The sequence below is a fragment of the Dendropsophus ebraccatus genome, chromosome 7 (assembly GCF_027789765.1).
Source record: "Dendropsophus ebraccatus isolate aDenEbr1 chromosome 7, aDenEbr1.pat, whole genome shotgun sequence".
Classification (NCBI taxonomy): domain Eukaryota; kingdom Metazoa; phylum Chordata; class Amphibia; order Anura; family Hylidae; genus Dendropsophus; species Dendropsophus ebraccatus.
In genome coordinates, this window is record NC_091460.1 from 17,072,101 (window position 1) to 17,099,419 (window position 27,319).

General features: G+C 44.5%; 1 protein-coding gene across 7 annotated transcripts in view; it reads right to left on the reverse strand.

Annotated features, from left to right (window-relative positions):
- Nucleotides 1-27,319, reverse strand: part of LOC138797254 (vomeronasal type-2 receptor 26-like) — a 209,974-nt gene that overhangs the window by 176,498 nt on the left and 6,157 nt on the right. For 6 of the 7 annotated variants that reach the window (XR_011363907.1, XR_011363908.1, XM_069977148.1 and 3 more), the window contains exon 1: nucleotides 808-963. The exons of the other annotated variant lie outside the window; for it this stretch is intronic. Coding sequence is in view for 4 of the 6 variants with exons in the window: in XM_069977148.1 (XP_069833249.1) it covers nucleotides 808-894 (87 nt within the window). In the remaining 2 variants the exon portion in view is untranslated. Of the gene's footprint in view, nucleotides 1-807; nucleotides 964-27,319 lie in introns of those variants that run through there. 7 annotated transcript variants of the gene reach the window in all.

Genomic DNA, 27,319 nt, shown 5'->3' on the forward strand with positions numbered 1-27,319 from the left:
CGGATGGTGTGGAGTTGGATTCTGGTTCCTATAAGTGCGGTGTTGGTTGTTTTGAAATACTGGCGATAACGACATCCCAGGTGGGTCTACTACCACTCCAGGTTGCCGTGACAAGTGCCCAAGGGAACCGCAACAAGCCCGGAGGTTACCGACCATTTGGGGACAACAAACTGGCCACAAAAAAAGATATCAACATCACACCTGTGTACTGCTACAGTACTGGCATCATGGCAAACAAAATCACAGTAACTGGCTAAGTACCACACTTATAAAATCTTGCAAAGCCAATGCATCTGTAAACACCCCCCACAATCCATAGGTGGCACTGTGTAAATTGTCCCCCCAGTGCAGTGCCAGCTCCCAGAATCCATGGTGGTTGGGTGCGGGTGGGGGTTAAGGTATGTACTTAATTGGGGCGTGTGGTTTAACTACCTACTAGGGACATCCTGGGGAGAGCTTAGGACATCTACTCAATTGGAGTGTGTGTTTAACTGTTTACTAGCATCACTGGGACAATACCATCACTGTTCTTGGGATTGGTGGGGGTCTTGGCGGTCAGACCTTCATTGATCAGCTTGCCAGGGGAAGGGAAAGTTTAGCTCAGAGGGGAACACCCCTCTAACTTGGGGGAATGAGGGAATGGATATGTTCTGGCTCCTAAGGCATCTAATGATAGGTTTGTAGCCCATTGATTTACCTTGTTTTACATCTTTGAATATTTTAAAAGCGCTGGACTTACATGATGTGCTATCACATACACAGTATACAGGGAATGTCTGCAGCCAGACATAATAAGGTCCTGCTCACCTTGTGTCTATAGTCATTCTTTTTTTTATTACTGCTTTCCCCATCTTTATTAATAATTGAGTTTATATAGTGCAAAGCTTCAGCCATTAGATAGACCGCAGTATACACTTGGTAAAGAGTTCCGTCCTCCCAATGAAACCTCACACCGCCGTTAAACTGTTTCTCCTCTTGGCAATGATGTAAGGGAATCCCACGTGTTGCCTCAAAAATAAAGTTCTTGAGCTTATTGTTTGATTTGCATCGAAATGTCACCATCCAAATTTCTTCCAGTATTGGGTCAGAAGGTCGCTTGGAAAACTGCACTTGAGCAAAATACTCCTGCATTTTTTGAATTTGACTTATTTGGGTTGAAATTGCTAAACTGCAGTTAGCGGGGACATGGTCTCTATTAAGAACTAATAGATCTTTTGCAAATGACCATGGAAAAGAAAGTATAAGAGTCTTATTGTTCAGGAGCTGAGCTGCATAGTGTAAAAACTTTATGTAAATGAGACTGCAGGAGCCAATAATAATAATAACATCCGTAGAAGAAGTCTTTAACTCTGAAAGCAGATCGTCTTCGTTATTTTCTGATACCAAAATTTTGAATTCCACACAGATCTGATGAGCTGTGAGTAGTTTGCTCAGTTGTTGTAGCTCTCGTTGTCCACTGTCATCATCTGACGTGATGATCCCAACCCAGTCCCACTGAAATCTTTCCAGTAACTTCACCAATGCCTCATGTTGTATCGTGTCATCGGGGACTGTTCGAAAGAAGTTGGGGTAAAGCTTTTTGTCATTTAAAAGAGAATCTGTAGCTCCATAACTGATCTGTAATAGATAAAAGGATTAATAATTATTAATAAACATTTTTTTTTCTCTCGTGTTGTTTTCAGTCAGGTAATACACTGCTCAAAAAAATAAAGGGAACACCTGAACAACACAGGGGGTGGGGAGATTTACGATTTGCCCCTTCTCCCTGGCGTACGCCTCCTTTACGCCCCGCTTGTGTAGATTTTGTACATTGGGCGCAGATTCAGGCACCCGACTGGCCAATTCAATAAGAGGCGTGCACCAGGAGACAGTAAAGTGGCCTTTACTGACTTGCTGGCTTTTGCCTTTAAAACATCTACAAAATGAAAGGAAGGCAGAGGACACCCTCAGCAAGTTTTTAGCCACAAATTAAACGATTTGAAATGGACAATAGAAGGAACCTATTAAAATAGCAAGATTCTGATTGAAAGTTCAAATGGCAAGTTTTTGCCCCACACCCTGATTTAATTGTGCATGAGAGCCTAATTATTGGAAGTAGGGAAGCCAGAAGGCACCAAAATTATCAAAACCAATTGGGATGAGCATTGACCAAAAATAAGTTGAGCCCTCCAAAATGGAAATCAGGCCCTTGAGTATAGCCCTCCAAAAATGGAGTTAGACAAGTTATAATTAAAACCAGTCGAGCTCCCAGAGAAATTCAAGGGGGACAATAGAAGCTTCCGCACCTTCCAGGAGGGTTGGAAACTTTTTTTTAAGCTGCATCCTTGCTCCACTGGAGACATGGCTCAGAGAGTGGGCATAGTTATGTACCTTCTCCAGGGGCCCCCTCAGGAATGGGCATTCTCCCTGTCACCTGACTCCTCCAACTTGCAGACAGTTGACTGGTTTTTCTCCGCATTTGGCCTGCTGGATGATGATCCAGATTGTGCAGCCAATGCAGAGCGACAACTAACCTGATTACAGCAAGGTTAACGTCCAGTAGAGGACTATTGTTTGGAGTTCCGGCAGTGGACCGGCCCTTCCACTTGGAACGACTCCGCCCTCCGGTACCAATTCCAGGGCGGGCTGTGTGACCGACTGAAAGACATGCTAGTGGCCTACCCGATTACTGACACTCTCGAAGAGAGTATGACCTTGGCCATTCGGCTGGATCGGCGGTTGAGGGACCGACAGAGGAAGAGGAGTTCCCCAGACCTGACTAGAACCTCTTTGTCTCCAACCTCCTTCCTTAAACCTTCCCCCCCTTGGGAGGAGCCAATGCAAGTGAACACCACAGTGTACACCGTCTACAGAACAACCTTTGCCTGTTCTGTAGAAAAGCGGGACATAGAGTACGGCAATGTCCCTCCAGGACTGAACCATTGTCAGAAAGCTTCAGGCACCTGAGCGACTATTGAGGGGGTCTCTCAGGCGCACAGGTAACCTTCATCCGAAAGAATAAGTTACTTTTGCCTATTTCTCTGGTGTTGGGGGAAAAAAGTATTTCTGGGTATGCTCAAATTGATTCTGGGTCCTCTGCAAATTTTATTAACCCTATGTTTTTCTCTTGTTTAGAGGTGCAGTATGTCCCCTATGGCTCAGGTGCCCAATAAATGTCACGGGAGACTCTGACTCCTTTACCCAAGGGTACGTACTGTATATTACTCCCTGCTTAGAAGTCCAGGTGGGGTCTGTTCATGTTGAAAACCTTGATTATCTTCTCAAGCATAATTTGCCTTCTGTGATTCTGGGATTACCCTGGCTGGAAGCTCACAACCCAGTATTTGATAGGTCCAGCAGGGAACTGGTTCGGTGGGGGCCTAAGTGTGCTTCCCACTGTATTACTGTGTCTCTTGCAGAATGCTCCCCTAGGGAAAGGGAGATTCCTGAATTTTTCTCTGACTATGCGGATGTATTCAATGAAAAGGCAGTGGATGGATAACTTCCCCACAGACCATATGACTGTTTGATTGATTTAATTCCCGGTGTCAAATATCCCAGGGGACGTACATTCAACTTGTCCTGTCCTGAGAGGGAGGCCATGCAGGAATACATAAAGGATAGTCTATGTAAGGGCCATATTTGCCTCTCCTCCTCTCTTTTGGGGGCGAGATTCTTTTTCGTGGGCAAAAAGGATGGTGGGCTTCGGCCATGTATTGACTACAGAGAATTAAACAAAATCACGGTTAAGAATCAGCACCCGCTACCTCTTATCCCGCATTCGTTTAACCAGATATTGGGAGCTAAATGGTTTTCAAAGGTCCATTTACGGGGAGCGTATAATTTAATCAGAATCAGGGAAGGTGATGAATGGAAGACTGCCTTTAATACCCCAGAGGGTCATTTTAAATACCTTGTCATGCCCTTTGGGTTATGTAATGCCCCGGCGATCTTCCAACAATTTGTTAAGGGGTTATCCAGCGCTACAAAAACATGGCCACTTTCCCCCTACTGTTGTCTCCAGTTAGGGTGGGGTTTTGAAACTCGGTTCCATTGAAGTAAATAGAGCTTAATTGCAAACCACACCTGAACTGGAGACAACAGTAGGGGGAAAAGTGGCCATGTTTTTGTAGCGCTGGATAACCCCTTTAATGATATTTTTCGTGAGCATTTAGGTTGTTTCCTTGTTGTATATCTTGATGACATTTTGATTTTGTCCCCTGATTGGGCTTTTCACATTGTCCGTACAGTCATGGAGCTTCTGAGAAAAAATAATCTCTATGTCAAGTTGTCGAAATGCCAGTTCGGTATCCAGGAGGTCTTATTTCTAGGGTATTGTATAACCCCAAACTCTTCAGTATGTATCTGCTTAAAGTTGTGGCCATTGAAAACTGGGAGCGACCCAATAACCTGAAGGCCCTGCAGAGGTTTTTGAGATTCGCCAATTACTATAGGAAGTTTATCAAGGGGTTTTAGCTTATAGCCAAACCCCTTACTGATTTGACTAAGAAGGGGGCGGATCTGGTGAACTGGACTCAGGAAGCTATCAAGGCATTTGACAAACTTCGGCGTTGTTTCTCAGAAGCTCCAGTGTTGGCACAGCCGGACTTTGAGCGTCCTTTTGTTGTGGAGGTGGACGCATCCGAAGTGGGAGTGGGAGCGGTCTTATCTCAAGGATCAGCCACTCTTACCAACCTCCGTCCTATTGCATACTTTTCTAGGAAGTTCTCAGAAGCAGAATGTAAGTACGATATTGGCAACAGGGAGTTACTAGCTATAAAGATGGCCTTCGATGAATGGAGGCCCTTCCTAGAGGGTGCAAAACATAGGGTGGTTGTGCTTACCGATCATAAGAATCAGGGTACCTAGACAGTGCTAAACGTCTCACTTCACATCAGGCTAGATGGGCCTTGTTTTTTTTTTTTTTTTTTTTTATTACAAAGACATTACGGGTGCAACAATTATCCACTCTGCCGAACAAAGCCCCTATGATCAAACATACGAACACTGAGAAAACCCCAGAGTTCCTGCATAATGTTATAACCGTTCCACCCGGCACATGTACCCAACCCCCCCCCCCCCCCTCCCCACACACACCCTCTAAACAGAAAAATACACACAAAACAACTAACCAACAAAGGGAAAAAAAAATACATATATCTATATTTAAACGAACACACATATCTATATAGTTCTAATTCGCCACTCAATCCATGAATGAACACAAAAACTGTGATTCCAGCAACCGACTCCACGGTCCCCATCTATTCTGAAAACCAACCTGCGTTCCCCTACTCTCTGCAACCAACTCCTCCATCCTCTGTATCACATTAACCTCATGTATCCACTCCGACATTGTGGGAGGATCCTGACTCTTCCACTTTCTAGGTATTAACGTTCGAGCAGCAGCTAAAAGATGTCGTACTAATCCTAACTTAGTGTAGTTACCATGCACCGGAATAATAGAAAGCAAAGTAGTCTTAGGAGATCTTTCTAACGCAGAGCCCACAATCTCTTCACAGACCCGAAGAATTTTCCCACAAAAGGACTGGAGGAGTGGACACTCCCACCATATATGTAATATTGTCCCCTCTCCTTCTCCACACTCCAACATTCTACTGGTACATCAGGGTATATCTTATGTAACTTAGCAGGGGTCCTATACCATCTGGAGAGTAGTTTGTAATTCCTCTCCTGTGCAGTACCTGAAATAGATGTCTTATGTGTAGACTTAAAGGCTATAAGCCATTCTTCTTCCGTAACACTAGCCCTCAGCTCTTTTTCCCATGAAATAGTATAAGGGGGGAGGCCCTGCGATACTGTACTTAGCAAGACTGAATACAACAGAGATAAAATTCGTGTGGGCGCTTCATTCTGTAGAAACAATTTTTCTAACGGTGTAGGTGTAGCTAATAATTTGTGCTTATTATGTTTATCATTAACAAACGAGGACAATTGATTATACTCTAGCCAGGTAATCAAAGCCCCGGGTGCCCGTGACCTCAGTTCTTCTAAACTTACTAATGGTTTCCCACCCAAAATGTGAAAAAATCTAATATCCCTCCCTTTATGCCAACCCATAAAACTATTATCTGTAAGGCCTGGCGGAAAGGATGGATTGTGGAAAAGGGGGGTCAAAGGATGGGCCTTGTTTTTCACTCGGTTCAACTTTAAAATCACTTATCGGCCTGGTTCTAAAAATGTCAAAGCTGGCGCCTTGTCTCGCAGATTCGAAATCGAGAGCTCTCCTAAGAACCAGCCCGATACAATTCTGAACCCCGGTTTTGTTGTGTCAGTCTTACAACCAGACTTGGTAACTCAGATCTCGGAGTCTCAGGCTTTGGCACCCCGTAATACTCCGGAATCTCTCCTGTTTGTACCTCTGAATCTTCGCCTCAGTGTCTTGGAGGAGATTCATAGTTCAGTTTTAGCTGGTCACCCGGGGGTTGCAGGAACTAAGTATTTGCTCTTGCGCCATTACTAATGGCCATCCTAGGCCCGAGACGTCAAGTTCATTGTTCATGCTTGGGAGACTTGTGCTCAGTCCAAGGTTCCTTGTAGGCCACCTGAGGGTCTATTACATCCTCTTCTGGTGCCTACGAGACCTTGGACGCACATTGCTATGGATTTTATTACTGAACAAGAACTTCACCAAAAGCATGCTAATAAAAGACGCATACCAGGCCATCAGTATGTACTAGGGGAGAAGGTCTGGTTTTCCACTAGGAACCTAAAATTAAGGGTGCAGTCTGGCAAACTAGTGCCCAAATATATCGGTCCCTATAACATTGTGGAAATAATGGATTAAAATTGCCTGAATTACTCCGAATTCACAATGTTTTCCATAAGGCTCTCCTAAAAAAAGTATGTTCCTAAAGTGTCACCATCATCTCCCCCTGCTCAACTGATCATACAGGGTGAGTTGGAGTATGAGGTGGAGAAGATTCTGAATTCTCATTGGGTACACGGTTCATTTCATAATCTAGTCCACTGGAAGGGCTTCGGGCCAGAGGAGCGTACATGGGTTTCTGCTAAGGACATGCATGCTCCTCGCCTGGCTCGTCGTTACCATGCACTAAACCATTCTAAGCCTGGTCCAGTGGATAAGGGTCCCGGGGGGAGGGGGATACTGTAAGGATCATGCAGTAACCTGGTGTGAACTTGGCCTTGTTTTTGCATTTATGTGACACACCCGACTCATTCTCTGCATCCAGCAATGCAAGAGTTAACCAGAGCCCTGCAAAGATCTGATTACTGCAGACGAGTGGGCTTCTTGACTGACTTGTTCCTCTGCCTGTCTGGAGACTGGAAGGTCAGAGCGCTGGTCCAATGAGGATCCGGACCAGGCTCTTGGTCAGCATAAAACTAAGCTGAAGGAGTCTCTCAGAGCTGGCTATTAGGTTAATACCCTGGTCCCAGCTTCCTTGTGTCTATTCCTGCGATTCCCTTCCTATCTCCCTCTGCTTGCTTGACTTGTTATGCGACCTCCTGACCTTTGACTATCCGATTGTTTGCTGACTTGATACTGTGTTGCTTGTTTGGTTCTAACTTGGCTTGTTTACTATCCAATATTGTGTTTGTCTGTCTCGTTTTGTGTTCCACATACTCAGTACAGGGAACTTCTTTGTGGTTGAGCTTTTTAAAAGCGGAATTGAGGCCCTTCAGGTGAGTCCTCCAATAATAAGCTTTAGGCACTTGAGGTGAGCCTTTTAAAAGCGGAGTTAGAGGCCACTGAGGTAAGCCCTCCAAAAACTAACTTGAGGCCCTTGAGGTGAGCCCTCAGAAAAATTTTATGGATGGTCCTTGATGTAAGCCCTCTTAAAAATTATATGGAAGTCCTTAAAGAGCCCCCGAAAAAAATTGTGTGCATAGCCCTCTTGAAAATTATATGGAGGCCCTCAAAAGAGCCCCTGAAAAAAATATGTGCATAGCCCCCTTAAAAATTATATGGAGGCGCTTGAAAGAGCCCCTGAAAAAAATATGAGCATAGCCCTTCAGGTGAACCTCTATGGTGTTTTTTTAATACGGTGGTTAAGGAGGAGGAAATGAGCTGGAGCAGACACATTGCACTTCCCTTTTGGCTGCTTTCCACCGGGTCAATCCAGTGGCTGTTTATCACAGATAAGCGCAACTGGTCAGCAGTGTCAGTTGACAGGCGGCTGCGCTAATCTGTGATGATGCCCCCAGCTGCAATGACAAAACGCTGATGGCAGGGCATGCCAGCACCTTCAAGACATACAGGGAAAGTTCCATTCTTGTGTCCAACTTGGAGATCCAGTAAGTGTAGGACGCCGAAGGATCGGGGAGGATAGGGCTGCGGACGGCAAGGTACTCCCGCAACATCCGCCGATACTTCTCCCTCCGGCTCACTACAGGCCCCGTAGTGTCGTGAGGGGGTGCCATGAATGTGTCCCACACCTTGGAGAGTGTTCCGCTGGTGGCTGAGGACCTGATGGATGTTGTCAGGCTTTGGGAGGAACTCTCCTCTCTGCCGCCAGCGATGGTAGGTGGGAATATGTCCATCATGTTCTGCAAGATTTCTTTATGGTATTCCTGCAATCGATGACTCCTCTCCTACACCAGAATAAAGGGGACACCTTATATTTATACGGGTGGTCAAGGATAGCAAACATCCAGTATTGTTTGCTCTCCATTATGTGGACAATACGTTTGTCCTGGCAAAAGCAGCCCGACATGTGTACCAGGCTTTCAATAGGTGTGACTTCGCTGCCGCCACTGGAAGAATTGCTGTGTGTGTGTGTGATGAGGTACGCTGTGTGTGTGATGAGGTGTGATGTGTGTGTGATGAGGTACACTGTGTGTCTGATGAGGTGTGATGTGTGTGTGATGAGGTACGCTGTGTGTCTGATGAGGTGTGATGTGTGTGTGATGAGGTACGCTGTGTGTCTGATGAGGTGTGATGTGTGTGTGATGAGGTGTGATGTGTGTGTAATGAGGTACGTTGTGTGTGTGTGTGATGAGGTGTGATGTGTGTGATGAGGGACGCTGTGTGTGTGTGAGTGATGAGGTACGCTGTGTGTGTGATGAGGTGTGATGTGTGTGTGATGAGGTACGCTGTGTGTGTGATGAGGTGTGATGCGTGTGTGATGAGGTACGCTGTGTGTGTGATGAGGTGTGATGTGTGTGTGATCAGGTACGCTGTGTGTGTGATGAGGTGTGATGTGTGTGTGATCAGGTATGCTGTGTGTGTGATGAGCTGTGATGTGTGTGTGATGAGGTACGCTGTGTGTGTGTGTGTGTGATGAGGTACGCTGTGTGTCTGATGAGGTGTGATGTGTGTGTGATGAGGTACGCTGTGTGTGTGATGAGGTGTGATGTGTGTGATGAGGTACGCTGGGTGTGTGTGTGATGAGGTTCGCTGTGTGTGTGATGAGGTGTGATGTGTGTGATGAGGTACGCTGTGTGTGTGATGAGGTGTGATGTGTGTGATGAGGTACGCTGTGTGTCTGATGAGGTGTGATGTGTGTGTGATGAGGTACGGTGTGTGTGTGTGTGATGAGGTACGCTGTGTGTGTGTGATGAGGTGTGATGTGTATGTGATGAGGTACGCTGTGTGTGTGTGATGAGGTGTGATGTGTGTGTGATGAGGTACGCTGTGTGTGTGATGAGGTACGCTGTGCGTCTGATGAGGTGTGATGTGTGTGTGATGAGGTACGCTGTGTGTGTGTGATTAGGTGTGATGTGTGTGTGATGAGGTACGCTGTGTGTGTGTGAGGAGGTACGCAGTGTGTGTGAGGAGGTACGCAGTGTGTGTGTGATGAGGTGTGATGTGTGTGTGCAGTCTGTGTGTGTGTGATGTGCGCAGTCTGTGTGTGTGATGAGGTGCGCAGTCTGTGTGTGTGATGAGGTGCGCAGTCTGTGTGTGTGTGATGTGCGCAGTCTGTGTGTGTGTGATGTGCGCAGTCTGTATGTGTGTGATGTGCGCAGTCTGTGTGTGTGTGATGTGCGCAGTCTGTGTGTGTGTGTGATGTGCGCAGTCTGTGTGTGTGTGATGTGCGCAGTCTGTATGTGTGTGATGTGCGCAGTCTGTGTGTGTGTGATGTGCGCAGTCTGTATGTGTGTGATGTGCGCAGTCTGTGTGTGTGTGATGTGCGCAGTCTGTATGTGTGTGATGTGCGCAGTCTGTGTGTGTGTGATGTGCGCAGTCTGTGTGTGTGATGAGGTGCGCAGTCTTTGTGTGTGATGAGGTGCGCAGTCTGTGTGTTTGATGAGGTGCGCAATCTGTGTGTGTGATGAGGTGCGCAGTCTGTGTGTGTGATGAGGTGCGCAGTCTGTGTGATGAGATATGCAGTGTGTGGTGTGTGTGTGATGAGATATGCAGTGTGTGTGTGTCGGTGAGCAGCAGGTCTAGCAGCCGCTGTGGTAACAGTGACCCCGCTGTACCTCATCACACACACACACACACACACACAGTGTACCTCATCACACACACACAGTGTATCTCATCACACACACACAGTGTACCTCATCACACACACTGATGAGGTACGCTGTGTGTGTGATGAGGTACGCTGTGTGTGTGATGAGGTACGCTGTGTGTGTGATGAGGTACGCTGTGTGTGTGATGAGGTACGCTGTGTGTGTGATGAGGTACGCTGTGTGTGTGAGATGAGGTATGCAGTGTGTGTGTGTGATGAGGTACGCTGTGTGTGTGATGAGGTACGCCAGGCCCGGATTGGTAATTTGCCAGACCGGGCAAATGCCCGCTGGGCTGCCTTGATTTGCAGTCCAGGGGGCCGCCCGGTCTGCATACTTTACTGCATTAATATAAATAGTGCAGAGGCCGCCTGCTGCGCACTGCTGTGCTGAAGAGGGTCGCTGAGAGACACTGAGGAAAGCAGCCGCTGACAGTGTCAGAGCAGTGAGGTGCACATGATGCCAGACGCTGTCGGCCCAGAAGAGGAGGAGGAGGAGCAGATCATCTCATGTACAGTAGTGGGGCCCGGTGGCTGTCTGTTGTCTGTGAGTGTCTAGTATAGTGTGTGCTGTTGTGTGTGATGTCTTCTTAAGCTGCTGAGGCCGGGCTGCTCCACTTTCCTGCGACTCATCACTTCAGGAGGAACAGAGGTGCTGCTGAGGTGTTGTTTCTGCTGCATACATCTATGTGTGGTGCCATTTGTCACAATGTCTGTGTGTCTGTCAGTCACTGTGTGTGTGCTGCTGTCTCTGCTGTGTGTCACTGTGTCTATGTGTGCTGCTCTGTCTGTGTGTGGTGGGCAGCCGATTACCTGAGTGATGATCCCTCCCATCATCTTCCTCCTCCTGGATCTCCTCCACTGGGCCTGCTGCTGGTGAGTTAACCCCTGCAGCACCCTTGTTATGTTTTCTGTAACTTAAACTGCAGGGGTTAATGAAGTCACTGTGCCATGTGCACCCCTCCCCCACTTGAATACATTGGTGTGTGTGTGTGTGGGGGGGGGGGGATGGGGGGGTTGCAGTGCAGGGGTCACTTAGTTCCTTATACTTTGCACTGCAGCACTCTTATGTATTCCAGGGGGCTGCACATTTCACAGTTACTGTATTAATCCCTGCTATACTATGTATGTACTGTATATATAACATCCCTCCCCTATATAGTGAATACATTGTCTGCTCTATCATATGTGTGCTTTATATATAACATCCCTCCCCTATATAGTGTATACATTGTCTGCTCTATCATATGTGTGCTTTATATATAACATCCCTCCCCTATATAGTGTGTACATCATCCCCTATACCCCTGCAGTTTATTAAAGGCACTGTGCCATGTGCACCCCCTCCCCCCTCTTGAATACATTAGGGTGCTGCAATGCAGGGGTTACTATATTGGGGAGGGGGGGCACATGGTACAGTTACTGTATTAACCCCCGCACTGTATCACCCTTATGTGTTTTTTAATAATTTCTGTGAAGGGCATTATAAGATCAAAAATACTTCAAAGTTTTGCCAGTATTTAAGGTGTGTGAACATAGCCTAAAGGGAGGTCATCAGACCCACAGGAAGATCAGAGTACATAGAGTAAAGGCCATGTTCACATGGCGTAAGACACCGGCCATTCTGTGACCCAGCCAGGTGACAGAACGGCCGGTGTCAGAGAAGATCATCCCGGCCGAATGTCTCATATTGAAAATAAAATACAAGTTTTTAATCCACATCAGTGCTGAAAAAAAGTTTTTTGGATACATAGAGTAAATTAGACATAAAAATTTGCAAGTAAATTGCTTGTGTGAAACCGACCATATTTTTATACATTACTGCGTGAAACTGCAAATTTTGTGGGCTGGTGGGATTTGTGTGCCAGGGCTGCATTTTGGTCCCAGTCCGGCCCTGAGGTACGCTGTGTGTGTGATGAGGTACGCTGTGTGTGTGAGATGAGGTATGCAGTGTGTGTGTGTGATGAGGTACGCTGTGTGTGATGAGGTACGCTGTGTGTGTTGTGGTACGCAGTGATTTGTGTGTGATGAGGAACGCAGTGTGTGATGTGTGTGTGATGAGGAACGCAGTGTGTGTGATGAGGAACGCAGTGTGTGTGATGAGGAATGCAGTGTGTGTGATGAGGAACGCAGTGTGTGGTGTGTGTGTGTGATGTACGCAGTCTGTGTGTGTGATGAGGAACGCAGTGTGTGATGTGTGTGTGTGATGAGGAATGCAGTGTGTGTGTGTGATGAGGTTCCACCGACACCCCCCCCCACCCCCCCAGGTCGGTGAGCGGCATGGCCAACTGCCTAGCAGCCGCTGTGTTTACATACCCCCCCCCCCCCCCGGAGGTCGGTGAGCGGCAGGTCTAGCAGCCGCTGTGGTAACAGTGACCCCGCTGTACCTCATCACACACACAGTGTACCTCATCACACACACATCACATACACAGCACTGTACAGCTAGTTAGTCACTCACCGACCTCCGGAAAGAAAACCTGCGGCTGCTGCCGCTCAACGACCTCGGGGGGAGCGCCGCGTCTCTATGCGGCTGTGATCTGTGTCCTTCATGAGGCAGGGAACTGTATGCGGCAGCTGCCACTCAGCGGCCTTCGGGGGCGGGGGGGTTGGGGTGGAACCACAGCAGCTGCTATGCAGTTGGCCATGCCGCTCGCCGCTCACAGACCTCCGGGGGGGGGGTTGGCGCAGGCATGGGGACCAGAGGGGAGCGCCACGGCTCTATGCGGCTGCTGCTGCCACTCATCGACACTCACCAACCTCCGGGGGAACCCACTCTGCACCGCAACTGACCGGACCTCAGTGATCTGTCTCCTTCTTCCTCTGACCGGAAGCCGCTGCCCATTTTACAGCCTGGTTGAGTACAGGCTTCAATAAAATGGCGCCACCACCCTGCCCCATATAATTCTGTTTTGTACTGCGCATGTCTGTGCGCATGCGCAGTACACAGCGACGGAACTTCAATGTAAGTGAACCAGACGGACTCCGTCGGTTCACTTTAATGATGTGGAGCTGCCGTATAGCGTCTGTGTGTGTGCCGTGAAATGACGTCACACACAGACACTATAAACATGGCAGCCCCCTGTGCAGGAGTAAATTTTATTAAAAATAATCAAACACTAAGTAAAAAAAAAATTAATAAAAACCAACACACTCATTTGATCTTATTACTTTTCATAAAAAATTTTCCAAAAATGTGACACTGTCCCTTTAAGGATCAGCAAATGTGCAGTAGTAGCAAAATGCTTTGCTATGCTCGGCCGTCAGCCGGCTGCATTTGAGCTCCGCTCCAGGTGTTTGGAAAAGCTGGATACAGTCCTGGGAGAAGTTCCCCAGAGCTGTAACCAGATTTTTCAGACACCTGGAGCGGAGCTCAAATGCAGCCGGCTGACGGCCGAGCATAGCAAAGGGTTTCGCTACTGTTGCACATTTGCTTATCCCAAGTGTACAGGCATGAGCTGTCTGTATGAGTGTAACAACAATACTATGTGCATGCGGGGGATGGGCGGTGTGAAGTGCGGGAGGTGAGTGTGGGCAGGCGACCTGTATGTTGTTCTGCAGCAGCTGAGGTATATTATGAAAGGCTAGGGACATGCTTGTTGTATCTTTACTGCTGTGCAGACAACAACAATAGCACCTTTCCCCTCTTTGTTTTCCTGTGAAAAGAGGAGGGAGGTGATGATGTCACTGCAGTTGAGCAGAGACTGCCTCTTTTTTTCAGCAGCCGGCTTTCAGGCTGCTTTTACCAGCAGTTTCCTGCTGGAGCTCCCCCTGGTGGCCATCACTGGGAAATATGAAAAATTAGATCGTAAATTTTTCATATTTGCTTACATGTAAAAAAAATGAAAAACACATATAAATTAACAAAAAAAAAAAAAAAACAAATTCAGTTTTAACAGTTTCAATTTTTTTTTTTTTTACCTTGCGACACATTCCCTTTAAAGTGACGCCGCATGCCCGAGGTAGTCATGTTGCTCTTCTTGGAGCCCCTACTAAGCTTTGAGTGGCAGAGTGTGCAAACTGCGCTGAGTTTATCATCCGCACACACATTAAAAAATCTCCACACCAAAGAAGTTGCCCTCGATGGGGGAGTTTTTCGCGAATGGCTGCTACAGGTAACAGCTGGAGCCCTGCTGCCTGTGTCCTGTGCTCTCTCAGTGGACCGTCCTCCGGCTTTAGCTGCCTTTTGCGGTGTTGCACAGCCCTCCGCATCTCTACTGCTTTCCCTGCTGGACATCACACCTGGCCAGGTCGGGTCGGGGACTTCATCATCCGGCATCTCCTCTTCTACACTCTATTCCTCCTTCTGCCCGCTCACCATACCAACACCCTCCCCTGATGGCAACTGTGTCTCATCATCATCAATGACGATTTGATGTGCAGGTTGCTGGTACACAACAACTAAGTCACCAGGAGATGGCGGATGCTCCAATGTTTGGGCATCACTATGCAGAAAATCCTCAAGTAGCTCCGTGGATTCTTCAAGTACTTTAATGGAGTCCAATCCAGGAAAAGGAACCCGAAAAGATCTCCTGGTAGTGGGCAAGGGTGGCATGGCTCTGTTGGGGAAATTTAGCAGGTTGAGTGGAAGGAGTGGACTAAATAGATGCTTGGGTGCTGGACAAGTGAGTGGAAGCATTATCGGCTGTGCTCTTTACCAACTGTACCCTGGCCCCTGCTTAATTGTCCAATGAACCCAGGGATGCTGAATGAATGTAATGCTGGCTGCCCCTCACCAGCACGAATTGCATCTCCACTCCCGTCCCCCATTGACATTTCCGCGCCCCCATCCTCGTCCCCTCATGCTAGCCTTACGCATTGTAGCCGTACAAGGCTTACAATTCCATACAGCACCCAGAACAGTGGCACACAAGGTGTATACAGCCGTATACCCTATACTGACAGATACACTGCTGCCTATCCCTCACACTGCACTCCAGCTGTCTGTCTGAACACACCTATGTGCTTGTGCTGCTAGCCAGTTTAACAGCTGTGTATCTTTGGCTAAATGTGTCTTTTTCTATAATTTTTGGGGGCTTTTTGGGGTCCCTATTGCCGAATATGACCTAATGCCTGACTGTCCCTGCTACACACTGTCTCCCTAGCTCCAAGTCTCATTTGAATCCAGAGGACACACATGTCATCAATGCCATTGTGTTGAATAGGGTACTGTGACCTATATAATAGTGATGAGCGAATACTGTTCGATTAAATAAATACTCGATCGAATAGTGAGATATTCGAATATTCAATATTTCTACGAATATCTCGCGAAACTTCGATAAATGTTTGATAAGCTTTCAAATCCTCCAGCTTCCGGTTTTTCCCCTCCAAATGGTCAAACAGATGTCTTTACTAATCGAATACTTGTTGCCATAGACTTTAATGGGATCGGATATTTGTGCGAAGATCGAATATTCGAATATCTCACTATTCGCTCATCACTACTATATAACAATTCAGCAACTCAGGTCGGGTCCAAGTGCTGACAGATTCCCTTTATAGAAAGGAATCTATCATTAAAACTGAAGCTACAATATGTAGGTTACCATGGAACATGTTTTTATCCACTTACAAATCTGAAATCTGCATTTTTATATTGTCTTTCCCTATTAAGACCTTCCGATATAAGTTGTGGCTATTACATTAGTACACAAAACCTTAAATTTGAGCTAACAGATCAATTATTAGGGGGCATTTACACAGAAAGATTTATCTGATGGATTTGAAAAGAGGAGAAATCTCTGGTTTCCTTTATGACCTGATCCCTGTTTATAGTCTGTTTCTGGCTTTGGCTTCAAAGATCTGTCAGATAAATTTGTGTAAACGCACCATTAGGCTAGGTTCACACTATGTATGTTTCCGGCCGTAGTGCGAACCGCGAATATACGCCCGTAGTTTTGAGGTTGATGTGTTCGGTTGAAAGTATACGATATACGGCCGCACAATGCACACTACGTATGAGCTTACGGCCGGATCGTATACGGCGCCGTGAAAAATGAACAAGACCATTGTTTGAGGACGTAACTGTTCCAACTCACGGCCGTGGATCTCCATGCGGTCCCGTACGGAGTACTTATTTCAGCTAAATTGAACTTGATTTTTAGATCCAAAAGGTTCTTGGCTGGGCGAAGATTTCCAAGTAAGTGACCTGCTTCAGATCGCTTCGAAACAAGCTAGGGAAGCATAACTGTACTACGGACGTATGTATGCGGTTTACCCGCATTCGGCCGCATGTCTATTTTTCCCACGGCCGTAGTTTCAGCCGCACATGTACGGCTGCGTACAAACTACGGCCAGACTCATACGTAGTGTGAACATAGCCTTAGACTTAACAATTATGCTATGCACCTATCTCACTGTGAAAGGTCTGTCAGTATATGAACTCTGTATCTGACCTAGCTGCGGTCCAGAGGTGGCCCTCCTTGTCTCCTCTTCTTTGGAGAAGACATATTTTCGTAGACACAAACCCTCAGATCTGATTCTCACCTTCCTTCTGACATGACATCCTGGTGTAGAATGTGGATCTAAATGTGGTCAGCAGCGGAGCCAGCTCCATACATGTTGTATTCTAGCTCAGTGATTTTCAACCTTTTTTGAGCCGCGGCACACTTTTTATACTTAAAAAATCCCGGGGCACACCATCAACCAAAATGGCACAAAATGACACTAAAACAGTACATATTATACATATAGTTATTAATATAGATTCTAAATGTATTTATACTCACTCCAGTGTGAAACCTGGGCCTGTTTTCTTCTCCCCCTGTGCTTCTCTCCTGTGCTTCTCTCCACCATACTTCTCTCCTGTGCTTCTCTCCACCATACTTCTCTCCCTGTGCTTCTCTCCTGTGCTTCTCTCCCCCATGCTTCTCTCCTGTACTTCTCTCCCCCGTGCTTCTCTCCACTATACTTCTCTCCCCCCTGCTTCTCTCCACCAAACTTCTCTCCCCCTGCTTCTCTCCCCTGTTTCTCCCCCATCCCCAGGTTTCTCTCCCCCATTGTTTTCTTCTGTTTCACAGGGCACCATAGTTTGGGGAACTTTCCCCGCGGCACACCCGACCATGTGTCGCGGCACACTAGTGTGCCACGGCACACTGGTTGAAAATCACTGTTCTAGCTGTTAAATAAAGGGTGCAAGAACTAGACCTACAGTAGTCCTGAAAAAATAACCCCTGTAAAATAAAATAAAAAGTCTATGAGAAGCTGAGGATAAAATAAGATAAATGAAAATTGCTTACATCCTTCAACCTTCATGACCAAAAGGTGATGTACGGATGTCCAGATCACACTGAATAAGTGTTCTCCTCATCGCCATAACACTTTTCTTTTTCCACTGTGGTTGGGGCCATCATTTTTTACAATCTATAGTTTTCAATTGTATCACATTGGTGTAAATGGAAATTTTTGATAGCTTTATCTTATTTTTTTCACCATTCACCACGTGGGAACAATATTTTACTAGATGACTAGAATTACTAGAAAGGCAATTTTTTTTTCCTTTCCCCACACTTTATTAGTCCGCCTAGGTCTAGATTGCTTACACTGATCAACACTATGCCATTACACAGCATTGATCAGCATTATCAGTGATTTTTTCAGAGTCTGCCTCAATGAGTCAAACTCAATGAGAAGATCACCAATCCGATAAGATGTAGGTAAGTATTACTTCTCCGTCTGTCAGTGAAAGTGATCAGTATCTCTGCAGGTGCTTCTCCTATTACTTTCCCTGACAGATGGAGGAGTATGCCTGCCATTAACCACTTAAAGGCTACAATCTATGGTGATCACATTGTTTAAGGGGTTAATGGCAGGCAGCTGTGTGATCTTGGCTGTTTTTCACTATGTCCGGTTCCTGGCACATTAAAGGGGTTATCCAGCGCTACAAAAACATGGCCACTTTCCCCATACTGTTGTCTCCAGATTGGGTGGGGTTTTGAAACTCAGTTCCATTGAAGTAAATGGAACTTAAAGGGAACCAATCACGCAGAAAATCACCCTAATGATAAGGAAACGTGCTGGCACATCACCCAGCACGCTTCCCAAACATCCCCCTGTACCCTCCGTGCCCCCCTCTATTAGACTGTATTCTTACTTTTATGATGTCCCGCACTGTATGTAAATGCCGGGCAAGTAGTCACGGTGGGCGGTCCTTGGCGCATCTAGTCATGGTCCTGGGCGGTGGAATAGCTGTAATCACGCCCAGAGGGGCGTGATTGAAAGACCTGTGTTCTGTCGACGTCACCCGGGGCCTGCGTTACACGTCGGCTGTGCGGCGATGTCTTTAGCACGCCGCGCATGCGCTGTACGGCGGAAGAAGATTCTGACGCACTGTGCATGTGCGGCATCCTGAAGACATCAACACGCCGCTGCCGCCTTGGAACGCAGGCCCCAGGTGACGTCGGAAAAATGCAGGTCTTTCAATAACGCCCCTCTGGGCGTGATTACAGCTATTCCACCACCCAGGACCGTGACTAGATGTGCCAAGGATCGCCCACCGTGACTACTTGCCCGACATTTACATACAGCGCGGGACATCATAAAAGTAAGAATACGGTCTAATAGAGGGGGGCACGGAGGGTACAGGGGGATGTTTGGGAAGCATGCTGGGTGATGTGCCAGCACGTTTCCTTATCATTAGGGTGATTTTCTGCATGATTGGTTCCCTTTAATTGCAAACCGCACCTGAACTGGAGACAACAGTAGGGGGAAAAGTGGCCATGTTTTTGTAGCGTTGGATAACCCCTTTATTGTGTGCAGGATTGCTTTTTTCCTTCCCACCAGGAACATTTATACATTTTGCCACAGAATGGGGCATCAGCAGTAGGAATTTATAGAGACATACGGCTAACATGATAGGATTAAGGGGTACTTAATTTTATTTTTAATATACCACAATGTTAGAAGCATCTGCAGAAGTTGTATATAGACAAATCTAAAATTAAAGATTAGCTTTAAATTAAATGATAACTAGGACAAAATGAAGCTAACATCATGAAAGAGACGTGCACTGCCTGCTTTATAGTCGGACCCCACAGTGCAGCATTCAGTCTGTAAAATGTTTCCACAAGAGCAAAAGCTTAAGGCGCCTGTTGCGAGACTGCCCAAGAAAAGTATAACACGCTATAGTCCAATTTCTTTCGGCAGGGGGAGAGGAACCTTGGTAAATTCACCATTGGACATTGGCTGAGTATGGACACAGTATCATAAATCAACAAAAGGTTTATGGATAGTGATGAGCGAGCATGCTCGTCCGAGCTTGGTACTCGTTCGAGCATTAAGGTACTCGATGGTACTCGTTACTCGGACGAGCATCTTGCAAAGATTCGGGTTCGAGTTCGATAAAACAGCTAAACAATTGTTTGTTTAGCTGTTTTAATAAAGTTTCTGCTCCCTGGGAAAGCATGGAAACAGCAGTAATTCAGGGAGCAATAATGCCGATCCCTCTAAAGGTTAATATATTTAATTAATAAAACTAAATTTCGTTCTAATAAAGCTTTTATAGCTGTTCAATAGTTAAATTAAAGCGAATCCATACTTGTGCAATTAAATATACTGTTAAAAGAAATATATATATAAATAAATGTATATTTATTTATATATATTTATTTATTTACAGTATATTTAATTGCACAAGTATGGATTCGTTTTATTGAACTATTGAACAACGAAAATAGCTTTATTAGTACGAAACTTTGTTTTATTAATTAAATATTAACTATTACAGGAAGCTCTATTGCCGGTAATTCATATTGCCGGTAATAGAGCTTAATGTACTAATTAATACTTTACTTTAATTAAAACAGCAAATGTTTCTTCTAATTATGCTATCACAATAGAAACATTAGAAGAAACATTTTGATTCATATGTCGCTCAGGCTGATTGGCTGAGCGGACATATAAAGAGCCGTCCCCGGCATAGTGGAGACACACTATGGAAAGAATTCCTATTTGCACTTAAACTTTCCCCAGTGGCTAATAAGTGGTTAAAATGTAACTTTTATTTCTTTATCATTGGACACTTGTGGGTATCCCACTAGACGCTTGTGGACACACCGCTGTGAGCGCTAGTGTCTATAATGGAACGGGGTTGCACTGTGGCTACTGTCCCCGATATCATGCAATCATTTCGGGCTAGTCAAGTATAATAGTCTCACTATCTCTCTAGTATGATCATGGGGCAGCACGGTGGCTAAGTGCTGGGGTCCTGGTTTCAAATCCCACCAAGGGCAACATCTGCAAAGAGTTTGTATGTTCTCTCCGTGTTTGCGTGGATTTCCTCTGGGTACTCCGGTTTCCTCCCACACCCAAAACATACAGATAGGTGAATTTAGATTGTGAGCCCTATTTGGGACAGGGAGCAATAATTTGCAAAAACTGTGTAAAGTGCTGCAGAATCTGTGTGCGCTATACAAATAAAAGCATTATTGTCATGGAGTTGGTCCCTGCAGGTGGCCAACCTCCGTGGTGAGATAGATTAAAATACAACAGATACAATGCCTCCTGACTCAGGAGGCATTGTATCTGTTGTATTTTAATCTATCTCACCACGGAGGTTGGCCACCTGCAGGGACCAACTCCATGATCATACTAGAGAGATACTGAGACTATTATACTTGACTAGCCCGAAATGATTGCATGATATCGGGGACAGTAGCCACAGTGCAACCCCATTCCATCATAGACACTAGCGCTCACAGCGGTGTGTCCACAAGCGTCTAGTGGGATACCCGCAAGTGTCCAATGATATAGTGGACCGGGGCAGTAGCCCAGTGCACCCCCGTCCACCACTGATATATACGATCCCAGCGACAGGTCCGCAATTGTACAGAGGGGACAATTAGCCATTGTGCAATCCCCAACCATTATGGTAATAGCAATCACAGAGAGATGTCCACAATTGTAGCAACACATCTGCAAGTACATAAGGATATAGTGTACCGGGGTTGACAGCCGAGCCGAGCGATAGACTCACAACAGTATAGCGGTAGAGTCGCATCACAGTAGGGCTAGAGCAATCAGTGATTAGTCAGGTGATCGGCACTGTGAAGCAACACTGCTATCACCTTGACCAAGTGCAATACTGTAATGGATGCTTGCTAAGCAAATAGTACTACCTAAGTGATTTAAGACATAATCCATATCAATAAACCTTTGCCTAACAAGGTAATTAATTTATTACCCTACACAGGGAATAGTGCAATCTAAACAGCAATTAAGCTCATTGCACTTACATTACCGCAGCACCACAGCAATCTGCACAGTAACAACTGACGTACTAATTACTTGACACTGATTACTCCAGTGAATAAGTTTTAATCACACAATCACTGCGTGGGAATTGACATTTTAATAAAGAAATAAAAGTTACATTTTAACCACTTATTAGCCACTGGGGAAAGTTTAAGTGCAAATAGGAATTCTTTCCATAGTGTGTCTCCACTGTGCCGGGGACGGCTCTTTATATGTCCGCTCAGCCAATCAGCTGAGCGGACATATGAATCAAAATGTTTCTTCTAATGTTTCTATTGTGATAGCATAATTAGAAGAAACATTTGCTGTTTTAATGAAAGTAAAGTATTAATTAGTACATTAAGCTCTATTACCGGCAATATGAATTACCGGCAATAGAGCCTTCTGTAATAGTTAATATTTAATTAATAAAACAAAGTTTCGTACTAATAAAGCTATTTTCGTTGTTCAATAGTTTAATTAAAATGAATCCATACTTTTGCAATTAAATATACTGTAAATAAATATATATATATATATATATATATATACACATTTATTTATATATATATATATATATATATATATTAACAGTATATTTAATTGCACAAGTATGGATTCGCTTTAATTAAACTATTGAACAACGAAAATAGCTTTATTAGAACGAAACTTTGTTTTATTAATTAAATATATTAACCATTAGAGGGATCGGCATTATTGCAGAGGATTGCTATCCCCAGTAATGCTGATCCCTGTATTACTGATTCCCTACATGCTGCCTCTGCTGTTTACTGTCCATTTCTGTGGTGTTTCCATCATTTGCTGTGGTTGACAGGTTTTCACAGGACCGACCTTCCCTCTGCCGCACTTGGGCCCCCTGCAAAAATGCTTGAGTTTCCCATTGACTTCAATGGGGTTTATTACTCGAAACGAGCACTCGAGTATCGGGAAATACTCGTCTCAAGTAACGAGCATTTTAGTACTCGCTCATCACTATTTATGAGTGGGTATAAAAAATTAAAGCAGAAAGAACAAATGTAGCCGACAAAACAAAATCAAAGGTAAAGTATGAGCTGTTTAGAAGAATCCAACCTGCTGATGTGTCCCTATTGCTAAGGATGAAGAGAAGTTTGTGAACTTTGTAGTTTATTTCATATGTTAATGAGGCGATTTGGTTAACCGCGGTGGGGCTACCACTCTCAGTGCACCAATCCCCCGGGCTGGTCTGCCCCTCTGAATAAATATTATGGGTGTCACTCTGGAGGCTCATCACTACAAATAAATAATCATTAGAAGGGTCTGGTTGTCCAGGGAAGATTGGACGGTGGTAGTCTGCCCCCAGTGAACCAAACAACCTAATCAGCATATGGATTATACTACTAAATTCATGAAAAAAATACCTTCATCCTCAGCACACTGTGTACTATAGGGTCATCTCACCATTTAGTGGAATGAATGGAAAGTTCCTGGTTCCCAGTAAGGAGCACATGGAAGTAATACGTCAGGCGTCTAGACGATATTGGAATAATCAATCAAAAAAGGGAAATACACAGCTCCAGCTTGTATAAAACTTGATGTTTATTGAAAGATCGTTAAAACACAGTACAGGTTAACATTCAAACCTACAGTTTCGGGTGACACCCTTAGTCATGCCATATCTATTAACCCCTTGCCGCATATGACATTTGGGGAACGTCATATAATGCAGGTAGCTCCTGCAAAATGACGTTCCCGGAACGTCATTCTTTCCCTTTCTCCCCCCAAGCTGTCCCTAACTGTGTGACACATCCTCCTCCTGCTGCCACTGCCCGGAGGAAAACCATAGCAACCCAGACGCTGCCCAATGCGTCTGGGCTGCTATGGTATAACGAACAGGCCCCTACACTGAGGAAAGGGTCTGATCGTTTGAATGAGCTGTCAGCTGTAATACTGACAGCTCATTCACTAATTAATGATCACTGAGCACTGATCATGTAATGTAATGCATTGTATAAAAGAAAAAGTTAAAGTAAAAAAAAACAAAAAACACCACACACACACCCACACACAAAATAAAAAAATAAATAAGTAAAATAAATTATAATAATTAAATAATAAATAAATGAATAAATCAAAATAAATAAATATACACATTCCCCATCCCCCTTTATAAATGATGCCCTATAAATAAATTACATATATTTGGTATCGCTGCGTCTGTAATGACCCCCTCTATTAACCCGTTACATTAATTATCCCGCCCCATCCCACTCCTTAAAAAAAATATAGAAAAAAAAAGCTATCAAAACGTCACATGTACCCAAAAGGTGTACCACTAAAAAAGTCAGCTTATGCCGCAATAAACAAGCTTTATTGGCGAAAAAGTGAAAATATTACTGCTCTTACAATATGCAAGACACAGTTTTTAATGTATAAATGCCATAAACTGTAACAAAAGCTATATAACATGGATATCTCTGTAATCGTACTGACCTGACGAATAACGAATAAAATCTCATATGTAATGTATACAGTAGTAAACTGTGTACCAAAAAATGAAAAATAGCTGCTAAATAGTGTTTTTTATTCATACCACCTCATAAAAAAATACATTCCTGGTAGTTTAACCTGTTAAATGTCGCTGTCAAAGCATGACAGCGGCATCTAACGACGGTCTCCATGGTGATCCCGGGGTCCTAATGAAGGCTCCCGGGCTTACCATGGAGATGCCTCTACTCGGCCATACAGAGGTATGGGCGAGTAGATTGCCTGTCAGCAAGTAGCAATGCATTGTATCAGTGATCAATGATCACTGATCAGTAATACACTAGTGTACAGTAATGTACACTAGTGTAAAAGTGGGGAAAAAATGGCCACCAAACACACAAAACACCCCCCAGCCCCCCCCCATAATAAAAATGCATTACATTCCCCATACACAACAAATTGTTAAATAAAACAGATCAAAATATCAACATAAATCCTATACATATTTGGTATCGACACGTCCGTAACAACCCAATTTATAAAACTACATCAATAATTACACTGCACGACACACGCAGTTAAAAAAAAACAAAAAAAAACCAGCACCAGCATAGCTGTATTTTATCAATCTGCTTCAGCAAATACATCATAAAAGAGATCAAAAAGTCATATACATATAAAACTTGGTATCAATAGAAACTACAGATCTTCCCACAAATAATAAGCCCAAAATGAGCTCTGTCGCGCAAAAGATAAGAACACTATTGACCTTGCAATGTGGCGACAGTTTTTGTCGGTTTTTGCTAGGAAGATAGTTTCTATTGCGCCAAAGTGGTGATAGTTAAAAAAAACTATACAAATGTGGTATCACCGTAACCATAGTGACCCAGAGAATACGTTTATCATGGTATTAGTGACCACCGATACAGATTTTTACAGCGTTCATTAACCCCTTAAGGACCGGGCCTAAAATGGCCTTAAGGACCGGAGCAAATTTTATGAATATGACCTGTGTCACTTTATTCATTAATAACTTCGGGATGCTTTTACCTATCCGGCTGATTCTGAGATTGTTTTCTCGTGACATATTGTACTTCACATTTCTTGTAAATTGGAGTCGATACTTATAACGAATCTTTATGAAAAAAAACAAAATAACGTGAAAAATTGTAAAAAAATGCATTTTTCCAACTTAAAACCTTTTCTGCTTATACAGAAAATGGTTATGCCACATAAATTATATATTAAATAGCATTAGCAACATGTCTACTTTATGTTGGCAGCATTTATTAAACTATATTTCATTTTTTTTAGACAATAGAAAGCGTAAAACATTAGCAGCAAATTTCCAAATTTTCAGTAAAATTTCAAAATCAGATATTTTTAGGGACCTGTTCAGGTTTAAAGTGTATTTGAGGGGCCTGTATGTTAGAAAGCCCCAAAAAGCACCCCATTTCAGAAACTGCACCCCCCAAACTCTGCAAAAGCAGATCCAGAAAGTTTAACCCTTTAGGGGAGTCACAGAAATAAAAGCTAAGTGTGTAAGAAATTTGAAAATTTTAATTTTCTGTGCAGAGATTTTATTGTAATCCAATATTTTTCATAATTATAAACTTATTACCAGAGAAATGCACCCCAATATTTATTGCCCCGTTTCTGCAGTTTATAGAAATACCCCATATGTGACCCTATTGCGCTATTTGACGCAACCTCAAGCCTCAGATATAAGGGAGCGCCTAGTGCATTTCAATGGCTCCGTTATATTTGGTCATTTCTGACTGTACCACTTCAGGTTGGCAGAGGCTCTAGGGTGCCAAAACCTAAAAAACACCACTAAAGGGACACCATTCAGAAAACTACACCCCTCAAGGAATGTAACAAGGGGTGCGGTGAGCATCTGGACCCCACAGGTGCTTCACAGATTTTCCCAACAATATGGCGTGAAAAAAGACAAAAGTATTTTTTACACTAAAACGTTGTTCTAGACTTCAATTTTTCATTTTCACAAAGGGATAAAAGGAAAAAAAAAAACACAAAACATGTAGCGCAGTTTCTCCCGAGTACGGAAATACCCCACATGTGGACATAAAGTGTCAAGCGGGCGCAGGACGAGCCTCCAAAGGGAAGGAGCGCTAATTGGCTTTTGGAAGCTGGATTTTACTGGAATGGATTTCAAGGGCCACGTCGCATTTACAGAGCCCTCGTGCTGCCAAAACACTGGAAACCCCCCACAAGTGACCCCATTCTGGAAACTACACCCCTCAAGGAATCTAACAAGGGGTGCAGTGAGCATATGGACCCCACTGGTGACGGGCACAAATGTGGAACAATGTGACGTGAAAGTGAAAAATTTCATTTTTTCACTTTCACGGCAAAAATGTGCCCGTCATCAAGGGGTCCATATCCTCATTGCACCCCTTGTTAGATTCCTTGAGGGGTGTAGTTTCCAGAATGGGGTCACTTGTGGGGGGTTTCCACTGTCTTGGCAGCACAAGGGCTCTATAAATGCGACATGGCGTTCATCATCCATTCTAGCCAAATCCAACCTCCAAAATCCAAATGGCGCTGCTTCCCTTCGGAGGCTTGCCCTGCGCCCACATGGCGCTTTATGTCCACATGTGGGGTATTTACGGACTCGGGGGAAATTGCTCTAAACATTTTGTGTGTTTTTTTCTCTTTTAACCCCTTGTGAAAATAATAAATTTAAGGCTAGACCAACATTATAGTGTAAAAAATGTAATATTTCATTTTCACGCCACATTGTTCCATATTTGTGCCCGTCACCAGTGGGGTCCATATGCTCACTACACCCCTTGTTACATTCCATGAGGGGTGTAGTTTCCATAATGGGGTCACTTGTGGGGGGTTTCAACTGTCTTGGCAACACAGGGGCCTTTTAAATGCAACATGGCCCCTCGAAATTCATTCCAGCCAAATCCAGCCTCAAAAAAACAAATGGCGCTCCTTCCCTTTGGAGGCTTACCCTGCACCCACATGGCGCTTTATGTCCACATGTGGGGTATTTTTGTACTCAGGGGAAATTGCTCTACAAATTTTGTGTTTTTTTTATTTTTTAGCCCCTTGTGAAAATGAAAAAATCAAGACAAGATTAATGATTTAGAGTAAAAATTTAAAACAAATTACACCAAATGTTGGTCTAGCCTTGATTTTTTTCCATTTCCACAAGGGGTTAAAAAAGAAAATAA